At 39.2% G+C, this 19377-nt stretch overlaps 2 protein-coding genes across 6 annotated transcripts in view; one reads left to right on the forward strand and one right to left on the reverse strand.

Annotated features, from left to right (window-relative positions):
* The window catches only part of kcnab2b (potassium voltage-gated channel, shaker-related subfamily, beta member 2 b), a 61207-nt gene extending 46303 nt beyond the window's left edge, over positions 1–14904 (forward strand). For 3 of the 5 annotated variants that reach the window (XM_036592092.1, XM_036592091.1, XM_036592094.1), the window contains 8 exons: positions 664–707; positions 2496–2582; positions 6470–6555; positions 7659–7779; positions 8022–8116; positions 8563–8683; positions 12507–12595; positions 14403–14904. In XM_036592092.1, coding sequence (XP_036447985.1) covers positions 664–707; positions 2496–2582; positions 6470–6555; positions 7659–7779; positions 8022–8116; positions 8563–8683; positions 12507–12595; positions 14403–14492 — 733 coding nt within the window. In that variant the 3' untranslated portion in view covers positions 14493–14904. Of the gene's footprint in view, positions 1–663; positions 708–2495; positions 2583–4412; positions 4458–6469; positions 6556–7658; positions 7780–8021; positions 8117–8562; positions 8684–12506; positions 12596–14402 lie in introns of all 5 variants that reach the window. The other 2 variants (XM_036592090.1, XM_036592093.1) reach the window with 1 other exon arrangement.
* A 4066-nt stretch (positions 14905–18970) lies between these two features.
* megf6a (multiple EGF-like-domains 6a) overlaps positions 18971–19377 on the reverse strand; it is a 95808-nt gene continuing 95401 nt past the window's right edge. The window contains exons 35-36 of the mRNA XM_036591843.1: positions 19238–19366; positions 18971–19153 (exon numbers count right to left, since the gene is read on the reverse strand). Coding sequence (XP_036447736.1) covers positions 19077–19153; positions 19238–19366 — 206 coding nt within the window. The 3' untranslated portion in view covers positions 18971–19076. The remainder of the gene's footprint in view (positions 19154–19237; positions 19367–19377) is intronic.

The following is a 19377-nucleotide window of genomic DNA, read 5'->3' on the forward strand; positions in this document are numbered from 1 at the left end:
TGAGTGGAACATTTTAAAAGCAAACCTGTCAAGTTTCTATAGTTATATTTCAGCTAATAACAGGTCTTTTCTTCTCTTTTAAGTCACAGTTTTGGAGGTACAGTGTTTTCTTACCACAGCAACAAAATGTCAAACATTCTGGGTCTGCTTTAATCTCTGGATCAGTGTTTGGTGCATATCTTGCCTCATCTGTGCAGATTTGTGTGTTTTCCCTGCTCCAGCAGGTCTGATTCATCTCTGAAAGGGTTTAGGAATTAGCTGATGTGTTGAATCAGGTGTGAGAGCAGAGAAAACACTCAGCTCTGTATTGCTGTAGGCTTTAGGGGCTGAGTGGGGAGCTCTGCTCTGGGTGAATGTTTGTGTTTTATTTAAGCGCATCATTTTGATTTGCCATCAAGGTACATTTTCCAGTTTGCAGTTAATGTTTTTATCACCGTGTTCAGGATTTCCCTGATATCAGTACCAAAGGATAATTGATAAAAAAACACCATGTCAGAATCTGTTTAACCTCCGGATTTCACCTGTATTTACTGCTGTCAGGATTAATTATCCAGTGTTCCGGAGAAGTGGACACGCTTTAGAACCGCACAACTAGTTAAACATGCAAACTGCAGCAAGGACGTCTTTACTGACATCAGTGTCTGTCTGTCGTGTGTTTTTCAGAGCAGAAACAGAAAGAGGCTTGTCCAGAAAGCATATAATAGAAGGTAAGTCACATAACTGCTGTATGAGTAGCTACATGGTCAGACTTTTACTCAGCAAAGCAGCTGTCAGTTATTTTAGGTGTTAAAGTCTAAAACTGCTAACGTATTTTAGGACAAAACTAAATCACAAACTTAAATCCTTTTGTTCAGGACAGTAGCTCCCTGACAATAGCAGCTTCAATTACCCAAGACTAGAGCAGGCCTGAAGATCATTTTACAGGCTTTGAGTTCCTGTTGATAGTTCAGAACGAGTACTCGAATACCCATTTATAAAAATGAACCTTAAAACAGTAACATTTGAAGTTTTTAGATGTCTTCCTTGAACACATGTGCTTCCAGTTTAATGAGGTTCAGTTCATACCAGCTGCACTAGGCTCACATTTTAAGTCTGTCGAAACACGGTTCTACTTTTTAGGTCTTTTTTTTTCATTGTATTTAGCTCTTTTGTTAGCTTTTGACACTTAGTAGCTCCTAACTGAGAACAGAAGCAGCTCAACCTCACTGCTGCCCTCTGAATGTGTTCTAGTACCTAGTCAGAAGTCAGAACTTGTGGTAATAATAATAATAATAATAATAATAAATAATAAATAATAATAATAGTAATAATGTGTTTAATTTATATAGCACCTTTTGTAAGGCCTATGATGTGTCTCATTTAATGTGTTTTTACATTTCTATTAGGTCCATCACAATGAATCATTTGTCTGGTATTGGTCTGGTAACTCTGCAAATAAAGAATAAAATAAAGGACAGACAGTTTTCAACTGATGAAAACTGACCCACATAAAAATATGTTCATGAAAGCCAACGTTGAAGTAGTTGTGATTGGTTGATGATGTAGTGATCTGTGTCAGGCCTACTTTTTCATTCATTTGTGTGTAAATTCCAGATAGATCCAGTCAAATCACACACTCTAAACCACATTGCTCTTGTTGGTGTGGTAGTGTGTAGAGGGCACTCTTCTCTTATACAGCAGTAAAAACCTGTGACTGTGTTATCGTCACAATAAACAGATCTGCTGTTTGTGCTGTTTTAAACTTGCTATAAAATTCTTTAATTACAAAAAGAAGGAGAAAAAGATGCTCTGTGAGTTGGACGCATGGCAGTACTCCGAAAACGATACTTACATATTTGAGATGATTCATCAAACATGCCTCAAATTTTGCACTGAGCAGTTTTACTGTCATCCAATAATTTAAAGTGCCACCACACGTGATTTCTTAGGCATCTTTGCTCTTTTAGCTTCAGTGGCCATGTGGAAAGTGGGGCAGTTTGTGCTCTGAGGCGAGGTGATGTGTGGCATAAATTTTTATTGCAGTTGTGTTTAACATTTTCCATATGTTAACAATAACTGTTCTATCTAAAGGCCTTTGATTACATTTATGTTAGGCTGTAATTTTTATAATTAAAAAAAAGAGGAAATTTCTGAATACTTGAATAGAGAAATGAATACCAACTGCCAAAATACCAGTCTTTTCTGTGCCAATGAAGAGTGTCAGGAAATGTGAGATGAAGTGATGAAGTTCTTTATTCGAAAGCGTAGCACGTCAGTCTGCAACAGCGCTGTTCGGTCATTGTTCTAAGAGCACTCGCTCCATCTTGACGGACCATCTGTCCATTGTATTTAATACCTAGACCTTAAGAAGTGCTGTACCATGCATTTGTTAGACTGCTGTAAACTTAAAAATGTACAGACACTTCAGCGTTGATACTGCAGCTGGGAAAAGTACGAATAAAGACTAACAGTACTGCATATAAAGAATAAAATGTTGTGCTTTCTTGGTTTTATAGGTCTGAGGGCATCTTTGGAGAGACTGCAGTTAGAGTATGTTGATGTAGTGTTCGCTAACAGACCAGACCCCAACACACCAATGGAAGGTAAGGATGCTGGGATTGCTGTGCGGTCCTGCTTGGCTAATACTGTGCCCGTGCTAAGAGTGCTGCCTCGGTCATTGCTGGAATGGCTTACTTAGGCTCTTCACAAACCAGGCTGCTTTTATTATTAGACTGAATGCCAAACCAACCGCCTGGCCCTCTTTATGTATGTGTGCTCCTCACACTGACACAGAGCTGAAGATCTTATCATTAATCTTAGCTTTCTGCAAATCAGTATGTTACTGATTAAATAAATGTAACATGCTCTCTATTAGTCTTTTGAATGAATTACTGGACTGAATTTAAAGGCAGTTATCATTTATACATTTAGTTAGTTGCACAAGGAAAACAAAGCACGTCTGATTTTGGATGGTTTTCAAAACTTTCAGATGGAGTCATAGGTGCATAAGCTGCATTTTTCATGTTCTAGTGCTGTTATTTATAGTGAATTTGTGTTTGTGGCCAAAACTGGGATACTTAATGATCTGCTGGCCTCTAGACTTTGGCATGTTTATGAAATTTTTAGCTACTGTTTGATCAAATCTGGCATGTTTACTAGAGATGGACCGGTCGGTGTTTATGGGGCCAATACTGATTGCTGATCCTTATTGAGGGCAGGGCTGGACTGTTAAGGCCTATTTACATAAAGTATGATTTTTTGGACAAGAAAAAAAAACAGATGCTATTTGAAGCGTGTTTCTGTCTATATAGTTTTTTGTTTTAAGCACAGCAGCTAAACGGTGCACACACTGGGTACATTCAATTCTACAAAAATGACAAGGGGTGGAGGCTCTGCTTAAACGTGTTGCTCCTCTCATTAAAAAGGAGCAAATGATCTCATAAATACAGTTGCTGTAACCCACTGATCGTCATTCACAGCCTATTTTGTTTAACCTCTGCATTTCTTTAGCCAGCGTTTGCTTGTCATGTAAGCTTTTGTGCTCTGCTACAGGAGTTCTGCCACCATCTTGATGCACATTTGTTTGGGCTGCAACCATGACAATGGAGCCTGATTTTAATGCATCATTACAATGCAAAAAATAGAGCAGTGCTTAAAAATGTACGCAGCATCGCAGCCCATCAGTTTTTGACTTGGTGTGAAAGACGGCATTAATATGTGTTCATTTTCGAAACTTGACAAGCATTTTTTATCCATAAAAATTGGACTCTGTGTAAATAGGCCTTGAGTCCAGTAGTCAAAAGTCAAAAGGTCTTTATTTCCATCTAGCATTTGAACGAGGGACTGCAGGGTCCCGTGACCAAGGAGCCTCATGGAGGGCTGCAGCAATCCTTAAATACAGCTCATATGTTTTCCGCCACTGATCAGCTCTCAGGATTGGCTAAGTTAGAAAAATACCGGCTGATCAGCGATCGCATGTTTGGGCTGAAAATCAACCAATACTGATACATCGTTCCAGCCAATCGATCGTTCCATCTCTAATGTTTACAGTGCTACAGCATGGCTCTCACAGTAAACTATTTACAGATTCATTATCATCAGATCAGTGTATTTTCAGATTCTTTTTTAAGCTGGCTAATTTTCGAAAGAGATCATTTCAAGCTTGTTTAAAGTGATCAGTAACGCTGTAATATGAGAACTGCACTTTAAAAATGCTGCTCTGGAGATGCCATGTCTTGTGTACAGTTGACACATAGCAGGATGGTTTGATGGCAGGGGCTGATGCTGCTGTGGGAGGTCCTTTAGAAATGACTGTGCGAACCCAAAAAACAGAAGCTGCTCTGTTCCAGAACTGCTGCTTTTCCTCAAAAGTTCATTCCATTCTTAAGTTTATCGAATTCTTTCACAATCCTTTGTTTGTTTTTTATCACCAGGAGATCCATTTAACACCTCAAAATCAAGAACATTCATCATAGAAGGTACACAGTACCCTCAGTGAGAGTTCTGACCTCCCGTCTCTAAACGCATTTTATGGCAATGAATTGTGACCTTTTTGCCCTGTTTTTTCCTGGTGTGAGAAACCTGACCATGTCCATAAAATGCTGACTTTCTCCAGAAATACCTTAGAAACTGGTCTGCTTTAGAATGATTGATTTGTTTGGTTCTCCTATACATCTTGCAAAGTGAACTGGGAGAAGGTCATTGCATCTTACTGATTCTTGTATCCATGCATATCATTTTAATTTCAGTTTGAATATTTAAACTTCCACTCATTTGTTTTTCCCTTGATATTTGCCTTTGAGGTTCAGTTGTGTATATACACCTTTTTCCACTGGAACATATACCCAATTGACATCTTCCCATATGGGTGCTGGCTTTTCTCCCTCCCCAGTCTATCTCTCGCTCACTATCTAATCTACTAATAAGTCTCCCTCTGTCTGTTAGTGATGTATTGAAACACTTAAGAAGTCACACACACTAGCATTACTGTGTTACTTGTTCTATTCCACGTGTATCTGCTACCATTTGTTAGATCTGCTTCGGTTGACACACTTTTTGCAAGATGATTGTTGACAGTGTAATGGCGGTGATGCCAAGGTCTGCTTCCTTTCATGCATGTTCATTTACATTCCTTAGCATTTACTGAATATGCTTTTTAACCTTTGCATGTGTGAGTGAGCATCTTTTGCAGCTATTCACACATTTTGTCAGTGCAGGACACTACAAAGGCTATAGGAAGCTGTACTGACAGTAATTGTAGACCTAAATGAATCTCCCTGAAGGAATGCTGAATTTCGCTTTTCACTTCTGTTTGCATTGAAGTCTTTTTACATAGTATGAGCATTTTAGAAGATAGAAATCATTATTTATAGTTGAGCTTCTGAGTCAGACAGCCTTTTGGCCTTTTTTGCCTTTTAGATTCCAGTCTAAAAGGCAATGGCCTCAATCCTAAACTATTTAAATATTAAAAAAGGCATATTACAAATAATACATACAGTATATGGGTTATACTTACAAAACATTGATTTTATTTGGATCAGGCTTAAAATTATTTCTATTATTTATTGTGTGTAAATGATTTTTGAGCAGTATTATCCAGACATTTATGACAATTTATTTGACAGTTTATCACATTTTATGAACATTTTCCTGACCAGATAAATGCACATTACCACATTAAACAAATGGCCAGAAATGTTAAAAACAAACTATTTAAAAATATCAAATCTTAGCATGAAGAGTCAGTTACAGGTATGTGTTTCCGAAATTAAAAACAAATTGCAGTAATGCGAATTCAGTTCAATTTCTATAGTTAAACCTCATCAAATTTATCAGACTCATTGATAAATTGTGTGTTTTTTTTACATGAAATCCCTCACCACCATAGCACTAGCTTGATCTCATGAGAATTACCTGTACATGCATACCTCTTATTTGGCTTCTACATAATGTAGCTGTAGGTGCTTCAGACAGAGTCTCTGCAGATATTATGTACTTTGTACCTTTACACATTACACATTATGTACTTTGACTAAAGTAGTCAGTACTCAATATAAGTCCAGCCATGTAACCATGAAAATCTCTCTTTTTGTAAATGTCAGTGAAATGCAGCATTTTGGAGCTGTCACGTTGTGTGAAGTGTAACATAGAATTGTTCTTCACTTGCTGAAACACACTTTGACCCCTGCAGTATGTGTGTAAAAACCCTCAGGCTAATTTCAATGATTTGTCAGATTGTATAAATACAAAATGACCTTTTGTACTGAAGGCGTTTCTCAGAAAGCTACTGCTTTTCCTTTCCTCTTCCATCTAATTTCTGCAGTTTTGTTGTTGTTTTAGTTTGGTTGAAATTCTTTTCTTTCCCTCAGCCTCTGTTTGGTTATGCTCTGTTTCTCTCCTTCCCAGCAGCCTTTGCCTTTTGTGAATTCGTCTTATGGTTGAAGTGCTTGTTGTGACCAGCTCTAATTGCATGGTTTGTTTTTATTGGCAGAGACGGTGCGAGCTATGACGCACGTCATTAACCAAGGCATGGCCATGTACTGGGGGACATCTCGCTGGAGCCCCATGGAAATCATGGTGAGTTTAGGAGTCTATGAGACTTGCCGTACTCTTTAAACTGCAGGGGTCTGTATGTGGGCCCCCACTTTAGCTCTTCACTCTTAGAACTGCGTAAATACTGAATAATACTGAATAATTTATAATAGTGACAACAGATGTTAGTAATGAACAAATTAAGTGTTAACTGAATACATAAATATTTGACCAATACTTTTGGTTAAAAAGTTCATTTAATATCTGATAAACAGTTGATATTTGAGTTGGCGAGTTTTTCATTTCAACTTGAGGACTGTTTTTGAATTGTTTGCATGAGGGCAACTTATTCTGGTAGCCATACTTAGTGAGGCACAACTCTGGGTTTTCTCTGGCTTAATTAATTTTAACTCATAGCACCAGAGTCCTTGATAAAAAGATATAGTAGTGATTAAACCATCCTAAATGTGGTTTACACTATTTTTTGAGTAGCTACAGATCACAGTGATATGATTAAAATCCATGCTTTTCGACTCTCTGAGTCTTTTGCCAAGAGTCATCCCCAAACCCAGACATGTTGGAGTTCATCTGGATATGTTGGTATTTCTCACCAAAAATGACTGGGATATTTAGCAGCATTTTTTTATTCAATAACGCATAAAGCCTTGTTATAAACAATTTATATATTACAACTTGGCAATTTAGATGGTAGATTTTAGGTTTGTCAGCTAATGATTAATCAGTGACTAATAAAGGCCTGTTATCCGTCAAAAGAAGTTGCCAAAATTCATATCCCTTGTAGTAACTGAATAATAAGTTGTAACATTAATAACCTAAAATCAAGCCTGCACTTTAAGGATCAAGTATATTCCTGCAGTCATAAGAAAACTTTCCATTGGTCTCCTTGTCCTGAATTTTACACACATTGTAAACAGCAGCTGGCATTTCTTAAAATGGTATTAAAAATTAATAAGACTTGAAATAAGTTTTCTTAGAAAACTGACACAATGATTTTAGTTAGTTAAAGTATTTGTAGCTTGTGCTAAAAATAGAAGATGCACCCTCTGCCTCTTCACAGGACATGGCCTGAGATGCCTGTCCACTATTAAAACAGGGCTCCCACTGTCTCTGATGTGTGTGTTCCTCAGGAGGCGTACTCAGTGGCCCGGCAGTTTAACCTGATCCCCCCCATCTGTGAGCAGGCCGAGTACCACATGTTCCAGAGAGAGAAAGTGGAGGTGCAGCTGCCCGAACTGTTCCACAAGATAGGTGTGTGTGTGTGTGTGTGTGTGTGTGTGTGTGTGTGTGTGTTAGGGGTTGCACAACTATCAATTTGTGGTTACTGAAGTTAAGGATAGAGTTAGAAAGTTCTTTTTGCATAGTAATAGTTGCCTAATACATGTAAGGCATATGAATAACCTCAGGCCCTGACAAGCTATAAAAACAACAATGGCGTTTCCAACCAGAGGTCAGCTTAGTTCAAAAGCTGATGTCCATCTGTTTGTCTGCAGGCGTGGGTGCCATGACATGGTCCCCTCTTGCCTGCGGGATCATCTCAGGGAAGTACGACAGTGGAGTGCCCCCTTACTCACGTGCCTCTCTGAAGGTATCCACTCAGCCATGTGTGAAATGACTGCCCTGTCTCTGTCGCTGACTCCCACTGTTCCACCCTGTGTTTGTACTGATGTCTTCTTGCTAATGCCTGTTTCCTTCTTGTCTTCCACAGCTCTGAGTGTGTTTATGATCTGAAGACATCAAGGCCTTCATATAATCTCCATTTTAGTTGTATTGTTTTTATGTTCTTTAAGTAGAATGACTATGATATTATTTTTCTTATATTAGACCCAAACCTTTCACTCTCTCTTTGTGATGTGCTGTGCCTTTGTGTCGTACCATGTATAGTTCTGTGCACGTTGCTTTCAAAAGAGCTGATTCCACTCTGCTAACTGTTTTACTGTTTGCATGAAGTCTTGGCACCCAGCTAAGCCCCTCTAGGGTCTCTGTGCACTCAGATAAACCTCTCTCAGCAGATGTGCTGTGTGTTTGGAACAGGGCTACCAGTGGTTGAAGGACAAGATCCTGAGTGAGGAAGGCCGGCGTCAGCAGGCGAAGCTGAAAGAGCTGCAGGCCATCGCGGAGCGGCTGGGCTGCACACTGCCCCAGCTGGCTATCGGTAATGCTGCCCCGGCTCTGCTGCTCTCTCTCTTTCTGTCTGTCTGTCTGTCTGCCTGCCTGGAGCTCAGGGCAGGCCGTGTCCGCATCCCGTCTGTTTGTTGTCTACTTCTTGTTGTCCGTCTGGTGTTGGACATGGTATTGTTTTGGTGTTGATGTTGGTCTTGCTTGAGAGAACTGCTGGCATGTGATGAAGCTTTTGTTCTATACCTGGAATGATACCACTATACCACTGTACTAGGTATGGTACTACCATAACACTGTACTGGTATGCTACCACTATACCACTGTACTGAGTATGGTACTACCGTAACACTGTACTTGCTGTGCCACTGTACTAGGTATACTACCACTATACTGCTGTACTGAGTATGGTACAACTATACCACTGTACTGAGGATGGTACTACTATACCACTGTACTGGGTACGGTACCACTATACCACTGTGCCACTACACCATTGTACTGAGTATAGTACTACAATAACGCTGTACTTGCTATACCACTGTACTGGGAATAGTACCACTGTAGTGACTGGGTATGCTACCACTATGCTGGGTACGGTACCACTATACCACTACACCATTGTACTGAGTATGGTACTACAATAACGCTGTACTTGCTATACCACTGTACTGGGAATAGTACATCTGTACTGACTGGGTATGCTACTACTATACCACTATGCTGGGTACGGTACCACTATACCATAGATCTGGTATGCTACCACTACATCACTATACTGGGTACGGTACCACTGTATCACAGTTCTGGTATGCTACCAGTATACCATTGTATTGGGTAAGGTGCCACTGAACCACTGTACATGTTATTGTACCATTATACCACTGTACTGGGTATGGTTCTTCTATACCACCGTGCTGGGTACAGTACCACTATACCACAGTATACTATACTAGTATGCGACCACTACCCCACTGTACTGGGTACAGTACCACTGTAGCACTGTACTGGGTATAGTACCACTATACCTCTCTACTGGGTATAGTAGCACTATACCACTGTACTGGGAATGCTAACACTGTACCACAGTTCTAGTATGCTACCACTATATCACTGTACTGAGTATAGTAACACTATACTACTGTGCTGGGTATGGTACCACTATACCACAGTTCTAGTTTGCTACCACTATACTACTGTACTGGCTACAGTACTACTATATCACTGTATTGGGTACCGTACCACTATACCATTGTAGTGGGTATATTGCCACTACACCAATGTAATTACAACTCCCAATTCATGCAAGGGAGGGATGGCAGTTTTCCATGGTGGGTGATTTGTGTCTTTGTTTCCCAGCTCTGAGTACCAATATACTACTGTACTACTGTACTGGCTATAGTACCACTGAACTGGCTATTGTAGCAATTAGGGCTGCACGATATAGACATAAAACGCGATGTTCGATAAAGCTGTTATATACTCCAGTGACGATATAAGAAGCAATAAATTGTTAATAGTACACAATTACAAAATCATGATCAACCACTGTGAAAAATAAAATTAATGAAATGGTAAGTCACTTACATCAGAACTGCAAGCACATTTTGCATTTCACACAACACTAAGAGTGAGAGTATTCATCACCTTTGAAGCATTTTTACAGGCTTACACTACAAATGTGTGGTAATTTGTGCCACCATACTGCTGTGCTGACTTTGGTATCACTATACAAGTCAAGTGAAATACATCAATTTAAGTACTACATTATCATGTGTACATATTCAAAATACTTTGTAAGCTTGCTCATAAGAACATAAGCAGGGAGAGGTTATGTTAGTGTTAAGTTTAGAGTGTCCAAGTGACTGATTTGATGACAGCATTTATGCGGAAATAGTTCTGTGTTGAGCTTTCCCTTTTCACATCATGTAATTTGATCGTTATCTATAATGAGACTTTGACTCTGTTGCTGCAAATGGCTGTTACTTAGTAAGATGTATTTTTCAGATGAAGTGCTGAGGGCTATTCATATGTCAGAAGGTCAGAGTAAGTGCCAGTGTTGATTTAGTAAAAGTTAGCGTGGATGGCACTGAGCCAGGGCTATACAGTAGATGATGCAGTCGCACAGGCCACTGCACTGAACATTAAGTAGGACACTGGAGTTTGCGAGTTTGCCATATATTTAACGTGTCAGTCCCCGTGGCTGTTTTAAGTGAAAGATGCCTGTGAACATGGTGAGCACCCTGCAGTGTGTGAAAGTGCTATTTTCAGAACTACTGCCACCTCAATCTACACCACCAATTGCTCACTGCAGGTGGCTTTCTAATGGTCACGCCACAGATCAACCTCAACATTATCTCAGAGTGACAAACTGATAAGAAACAAGCCTGGATATTTCTACAGTGATGTTATAAAAAAGGCAGTTGCTTTTTCTAGATACGTGGCCTCAATTTAGTGTTAAAATAACAGCAAGCATCCGAAATACACTACCATCTGACTACGAACTGGACAGAGCTAAAATGGAATCAGTCTGTTTATTTGTATAGCTTGAATAAACTTGCTCTCAGAAGTGACTTGTGTGTGATAGAGTAATGCCCACACACACCAAACCCACCCACATCCATCTTTTTCAGTTATCTGCCACTAGTTTCCTCTACAGCTTTATGTAAGAATATAGTTGTTTAAGTGCTGCAGTAGAAACATTGCATAATGCTTGGCTCACACTCAGGAATACGCATCTACAGGCACGACATGTGCTCATCAAGTCTCTGTGCTGTTAGCACTGCAGATAAAAGTGGCCCAAATCCCATCTACTACACAAATACATCATATTACATTATCCTTTTAATGTGGTTTATATCATCAGTCTGGACTGATTTACATGTGGTAAAGAACACTGACCCACCTGACCCACTCAAACAACAAACACAGCTGTCCTCAACCTTTCCTTAAAACTCATAGACTCAGAATGAGTTGTGTAACCTGCTAACATCAATTTAAACTTGAAGACGCTTAAACGACACTGAACGAAGTTTCCAGAAAAGAGTGAAAAATGAAGGGAGGAATTTCTGTGCTTGATTTAATTCTGGAAGCTGATCAGAAAGAAAAAGATCAGCCTCTTTCGATCACGTACCTTGAAAAAGAATGTTAGCAAAGAGACGCTAACAGTGCCAGAAATGGTGATTATATACTTTGGATAAAGACACTTGATTTGTGGGAGTCTCCTTTGCTTCTCCCTGATTATGAATAGCTGTTAGTTTGATTTCTCTGGTTAGAAAGTGCTGCGCTTGTTTGTTGACACTGCCTGTCCTCCAGAACGGAATACATGAATAGTAACTGTGGTTTCAGTGGTGTTGCTGTAAGAGGTCTGTTCCTGTACACGCAATATATTAAGATATATTAATGAAGATTGAGTTTGATTGATGTAAAAGTTGCATTTATTCCGAGTTTGAAACTGAAACAGATTCTATGTGTGTTTTACTGTTCACACCGTCACACAAAAACAAATGGGTCACATATAAAGAAAAAGATTTTGTCTATGTTGCTTTTATCTGCAGTGTGAACGTAGCCTAAGTAAATGAACATGTGCTGTAAATGGTGTAGGTTTTATTCAGGTGGTGCTGTCAGCCCAGGCCCGGTTTTCTAAATCGTTTAACTAAGAAAAACCTGAAAACGTCTGACTTACAACATTTAGTTCCTTACACATCACTGCACATGTCAGCTAACAAACCAGAAGCATTTTATTAGACATCTGCTGAGGGAGCGTGGAGATGATGCTGACTGCCTCCTTTGCTGTGCTGTGCTGCATTGTGGTTTGTGTGCGTGTGTGTGTGTGTGTGTGTGTGTGTGTCTCTTCCCAGCGTGGTGTCTGAGGAATGAGGGTGTGAGCTCCGTGCTGCTGGGGGCATCCAGCACCGACCAGCTGATGGAGAATATCGGAGCCATACAGGTGAGCCACTGACCCAAGCACAAGTCCTTGGTTGGTTCATTTTCCTCAGCTGTATGAATGTGTGTGTATGCACACACACACACACACTGGTTACTGAAATATGAGAGTCAGTGTCCCAATTAACGAAAGTCAAGCTTCGGAAAAGCCACTAATCACATTAAGACCATGTCTGACTATTAATGTAAATGGATATTACATAATATTACAGCCCTGAATGTTCTTTATTTTGGGATTTTCATCATGTCGTCCCTCAGGGAAGCCATGCGTGAAACGTAATAATGTAATGCAAAGGAAAAGCTTAGTGAACAGAGTAATCAGTGCAAATCCTGCTACTATACCAGTCTCACAGAGCATGATTATAACTAGTGTAGATGATCATTTACAGAGCTTTTCCAGTTTGCTTCTTCAGTTTGGCTCACCAGCTGCAAAGGTCATCCTGCTTTCACTGAAGGTGAAGGATGCTCTCAAGTTACACGTGTAAAGTGATCTAAAGGCAGTTTAGATGTTCCACTCCACTTATTTCTCTTTATATGGGCTTTTTTGACAGTTTTTCAGTTGAGGACCAAGGTTTGTTTTAAAGTAAAGCTAAAGCTCTCTGTGTACTGGAACTCGTGGCCCTTGAGCAGTTAAAGTAACTGACAAAACAATAGCCAAAAGCCATAAAATGCAATGTCCACTTTGTTTTGGGTCCCTTATGTGTGTGATTTACATTGATTATTAAACTGGATTTTCATCTGAATAGGTGAGCAAGCAAGTCAACAAAGTAAAGTGCTTTCTGTTTTATCTCGATGCAGCTGTCTTTGTGGAGAGAATGTGTGAAGATTTTTACAGCTCATCCTCTTTCAGTCCTCTTTGCTCACTAGCAGCTCAACACATTCACAGCATTTCACTCACAGTGAATCAAGTGTCCTAGTTAATCTGATGACAGTGAGTGTGTTTACATGCACTTAATAATCCAATAGCTGCAGAAAATCAGATTTTGTCAGTAATCCGATCAACAAGTTTATATGCACTTGAGTAATCAGATAATGGGGAAACTCCAGGTTTACATGAGTCAGACAGTAATCGGATTCTGCTTTGCAACCAGCCAATAAACTCACAGACATTTAATCGTGCCACTTTACCTGAAAATATGAACATACATCATCTAGAAGATGAAGAATATTTAAATCCTTCATTTAGTCAAGCGCGTAGCTGATTTCAGCGTCATTTTGCTGCATCTTGTGGCAACATTGCTTGGTTATTTATGGCCACACGGTCTGTTTTCACACATGCGCAGACTGAGAAATCCAAAAGAAATCAGAGTAAGAGTTTACATGCATTGAGAAATCTGATTACTGAGCTAAAAGCTCTCTTTATCGGATTTCTTAATCAGTTTTTGAGACCTCACTCCAATCTAAGAAATCGGAGATAACTTCAGAAATCCGATTATGATCAGATTATCGAGTTCATGTAAACACACTCAGTTATGAGTAAAATGTTTAATTTAATTTAAAAAAAATTCCATTCCACTGGGGGGGGCTGCAGCAAATAGGCTACTTAACCTAAATATAAACAAAATTCAGGCTGTGATGGAGAATAAGCTTCCATTATTTGTTAGCTTCATCAGCCTTTTAGCTTCAGTGCAAAACTAAAGAAGCGAACTTTGGGCATGAAGTATGTCTTAGCTGGTCAGCTACATTTAATGTAAGGAGAAAATTGTGTAAATTAGTTTTTTTGCCCAACCATCATGCTTTAATCACGCTTTGGTAAACGTGACTTCCATGCAGTATTCATGTTCAGAGAATATTTATGTTTTCTCATGCAGGTTCTTCCGAAGTTATCATCATCAATCATTCATGAGGTGGACAGTATCCTAGGCAACAAGCCGTACAGTAAAAAGGACTACAGGTCCTAGAGGGAGCGTTTCTCTGCTCTGTTTGCTCCTCTGTCTGCCTGAGCTTTGACTGAATGAGACCTTGGCACACAGGACTGGCACGGTCACAGGTCCTGCTGGACAGGCCAGCTCACACACCCAACGGAGTCTGCTGATTGTAGGTGGGAAGAGTAAAAGATCTTCAGAACGACAAGCAGGAGAGGGGCGCAAACCCGGACAAAATCAGGTAGAGGCCGCCTCAACGAGCAGAACGCTCCTTTAATCCAGAGAGGAACCACAGAAACGGAACACGCTCATTCACTCGCTTGCTCTTTCTCTTTTAGACAACTAGTAAACGCAGAGTTCCAGAGGAACATCTGTATCTATTCTATACATGCATGTGATTCACAGGCCAAAGCACATGCTTTCTGTCCTTTACCCTGGAAATATAACCATCTTACAAAAGCTATTGGAAAATAGTCAGCATATCATTCGTAATAGCATTGGTCAAACACTGCGGTCACTGACAAATCTGTAACGGAATGAAGGAATGCTTTTGTCAGTGAAGTAAATTTTTATGCCTTACACATCATCATCCACCTCTGCCTGGAGAATGGCGGTCGGATCTCCTGAGCAGTAAAATTATGAAGACTACAAAGACGACTTTTAAAACCCCTTTTACACCCAGGACCCACCGGCAGGTCCAGCGTTCAACTACACACTTCAGTAACCTAAGAATAACCAGTTTGCGTTGTAGTCCATGTGGATGCTTAATAATAAGCCTTGGTGTGTAATAAGCCTAGGGTTAACACTAGCACATCCTGCAGGGGCCTCTGCTGATCTGATTGTGCTAGTAGAGAGGTTTTGAACATCTTGGTCTTCAGAAATTCATGAAAATTCTTACCCCCGTTCATTTTCCAGTAAGCATAAATGAGAAACTGTATATTAAGTTTAAATTATAATGTCTAAAGGGGCTCTCTATATTTGAAAGAGTGTGGGTGCCCTCGCCTCCCCGTAGTGCTTTAAACCCTTCACTGTAGGTTAGGAAGCAAGTGAGCAGTTTAAATATTACTGCATACAGTCAACTATCCAGGCAACAGTGGTTCGCTGGGCTGAAACCAAAGAATTCTTATTAGTGTATGTATTCTTCTCTATTTTCCTCCCAAAATATTTATAGACATGTCCTCCTAATATACATGTGGAATGCGCACATATCTTGGATTATTTAAAAGGAGCATATAGATGAAAACTCATTTTTATCATAAGTTTTTTTAGTGTAATTCATCTTTCCACTGTTCCATATCTGCTGATTTGCCTTAATGTTAAATATTTAATTACTAATCATTTGTTTTAGAGAATAGAGCACAGCTCATCCTTTAATATATATTTATTTATTTACAATGTGTTTTTTTTTATTATTATTATTAATATTACTTTATCTTGTAAAGTATGGAGCACAGTGAAATCATTTCCAGTTTGAAGAGACGTTGAATTACTTTGACCACTGGTGTGCTCAGTACTGACCCCAACAATCGATTTCAGAGGCTGATTCCTGCCTCTTTTATTGTCCTATCAGAGACAGTATTGTTTCGTTGTGTTTGTTTGGCCAGTGGCTCCCTCTGCTGGGCAGTGCTGCACTGCAGGGACAGTGCCAGAGACACAATTACAGCAACACCAAATCCTCACACTGACCATCTCATTTAAGGCTGTTCCACAAACCACTGTTCACATGTAAGCAAACACTGCTTCAGTTATGGTATACTTCCAAAAACTGTCTCAAATTTTTGTCTCTTTTCTCATTAATATGGACTGTAGAGCACTGTACTGTCACTACGCATGAAAATATTCCAGTACATGTTGCTTCTTTTGCGAATGGTACTGTCTGAAATGTATCTCTCACGTTAGATCGTTTACAAATTTATTATCACAGTAAAGGCTGGCAGTCTGAAGTACAGTACAGAGGTTTGTATGCCTGTAATTTCCAGACAGTTTTACCATTTGTACAGTAGGCCATAATGTACATCTTGTATAAAACTCTACTGACACCCACGTACTAAGATTGCATTTGGAGTGCAGAAGCAGAATTAGGGCACCGTAAAAAAGCTCACTGTAAAAGATGAGCCCCCGTGTTTATATCTCAGAGCTGATCAGAGGATGAAAGGATTTCATTGCAGTGCAAACCACACATAAAAGTGGTCTTACAATATATGCAGCTGTCACTAAGTGCATAAATAACTGGCTAAAGACTTAATAAATACATTAACAAGCCCATCAAAAAGTAGTTAAATACAATGTTTGAGTGCCCTTGGGCTTTTAAAGGCTCCTTTAATCAAAGTCCACTGCTGAAGGACAGTGGCTTAGCAGTCAGGTCTGACTGCTGAGGGTTACGTGAGGTGTCTACAGACATTCATCTGTGTTAAAGTTTGTATGTAGTGTTCTTTGCAGAATCTCTGTATCCACCAAACTAGACGGTCTTGTTATACGGTAAATGAGTTTAGCTGTATGTACCGTGTGCGGCATCAAGCTTCTGGTTGTATCTCAGCAGTCCTTGGATGAGCAGCAGAATTTACTATATATTTGCACTTGCTCAAAAGCCATTAATATCTCTTCATCGGGTGTGGCTCACGTGGAGCTGTGTGTGTGCTGCAGCATGTAGAGGACGACCCTCGTCAAAGCGAAACGCTGTTGGTGCATGTAATTTTTCTTAAACAGCCTCTTATTTATTTGAGCAAGGTTTTCCTCCGAGGATGGGAATTCCTGAATTTCCCTGTAGATTTAGCTCAAGTTGAGTACCTTGTTGTATAAAGACGCTAAACAATCCAGTAATCCTATGTTATCAATAGGAGCGGCTGTATGTAAATGAAATCGGATCATTTTGGATAAGATGTTTTAAAGATTTGACAGGAATTAGATGATGAGAATTTTGTTTTACAGCCTGAGTTGTTGTTGTTGACCATTGTGTGAACAATGTTTTCATTTCCTTTTGAATACATACATCTTGGGATGTCAGTCTGATTCCTCAGTCTGACCTCTACATACTGTACTGGTTTTACTGGATGTCATCACTTTTGCCTTGGCAAGCATTTATTACATTGAGCTTGAAGAAAAATATGTACAGCTTAAAACTTAACTGAAAATAAACTGTAATGCGTAAATTGTGGAAGTGTGTGGCTCATTACTTAAGCGTGGCAGCACTTTATGTAATCATGTGTACAGCTTGATTCCAGAATCCTTTATATTTAATCACCTTATTAATTAAAGACTACAGTAAAGGTCTGCTAGACTCAGCTTTATTTTAAAGCATTATATACAACTGAGAAATAGAAGTGCTGTATTTATCCCTGGTTTAAAACAACTCGTACTGAAAAATGAATTGTTTTGTTTTTGTGTAGTGCATTTTCCACTTTATGGATACAGAGCAGAATTTACAGATGAATTGTCTTTGAGACATATGTAGAAAAATACATCCTTCTATAAAATATTTTTTTATAAATGTAATCAAAATAGTAACATTTCTTATACAGTAAAATGGAGGTGTTTAGCAGATTAAGGTTTTACAGTACTTATATGCACACATGCACACAAAAAACAAACGTACAGGCTACTCAGCAATATTACACTTTCACTGTTTATGTACAGCCCATATGTAAAACACTTTATGCTTGTTCTATTAGTTGCATTATTGCATAATCTAGCACATTTTTATCATCCATGTGTTACTGATTTTTGCTAGAAACAGCATCACAGAATATCGTGGCCTTATATTTACAGTGCACAGTATTGTGCACAATAGGCTTTGAGAGAAAATGCTTCAAAAATGATAGTGACCTATATAAAGTGATGATTTTATCAGTGTTCTTGATACAAATTCATTCTGTTAAAAAAAATTAAAAGCATTTCTTAATACTCACTAGGGTTGTTCATACATGTATATAAACATATCACTGTTGTTGGAATAAAACCTCGTATCTCCATTTTTGAAATTTTTCAGTTTTTGGCATAATTTGAAAATACCTGTTACCCTTTACACTGCATGTAAATTTCACGATGAATGGAAAAAGTAAAAGTAATGACCTAAAATGACTTGGAAAAAAGTCTGGTTCCATTGACTTACATTAAAAGTAAAGTAGGTTTTTTTTATCCTTCTCCTGTAAAGTTATCATTTTGGAGATCAGAGGTTTTCTTCTGACAACAGTGATATTATTTTTAACACATTTTTTACAAATCTTTGGAACGAAACTCAAACTTGTGATGTCTTCTGTCCAACCTGCAGACATTTACCCTGATCTTTCCATTCTTTCATCTTTGGTCTGGATGCTGCCAGGGTGTACTCCGTCAGTATTCCTCCCAGTGAGATGCAAGAGAGTTTTACAAATCAGCATCTGTAGCCATGATGACCATGTTTCTCCTTCACGAGGAGTCCTTGTTGCATGTACAGTGCATTGGTCATTATTGCAAATATTAAAAAAAGAAAGTTATTTATGTCTAAAAGTTCCCATCATTGTGGTCAAGTTTCCTCAGGTACTGAATAAACATGTTTCCATTGTGGAGAAAGTTTGTAGTGCACTTGTTTGGCTTGCTGCAAGGCTAAATGGTCATTAAGGTAAAGGGTCATTTTTGCAGCTGTTATACTGGCGAGCTGAGTCGTGTTTGATCCTTCTTTTTGCTTCTGTGAAGCTGATGAGCAGATGTAAGAATGCTGCCTGTAGAAAAGTCAAACAGTGAAGTAACTAAAGGGAATGTAAAAGAATTCTTTTTGTTCCCTAAGCAAGAAATGATAGATGTACCCTCTAAACAGCTTGGTCCCATCCAGCCGTTTGGACACGTGCACTGCCCGTTCCGTGGATTACACTGTGCTCCATGTGTGCACTCACAGCTTTCCGAACATTCCGGACCGTAGCGATTCAGTGCACAGGCTTAGCACAAG

Source organism: Colossoma macropomum, unplaced genomic scaffold (genome assembly GCF_904425465.1).
Source record: "Colossoma macropomum unplaced genomic scaffold, Colossoma_macropomum, whole genome shotgun sequence".
Classification (NCBI taxonomy): Eukaryota; Metazoa; Chordata; class Actinopteri; order Characiformes; family Serrasalmidae; genus Colossoma; species Colossoma macropomum.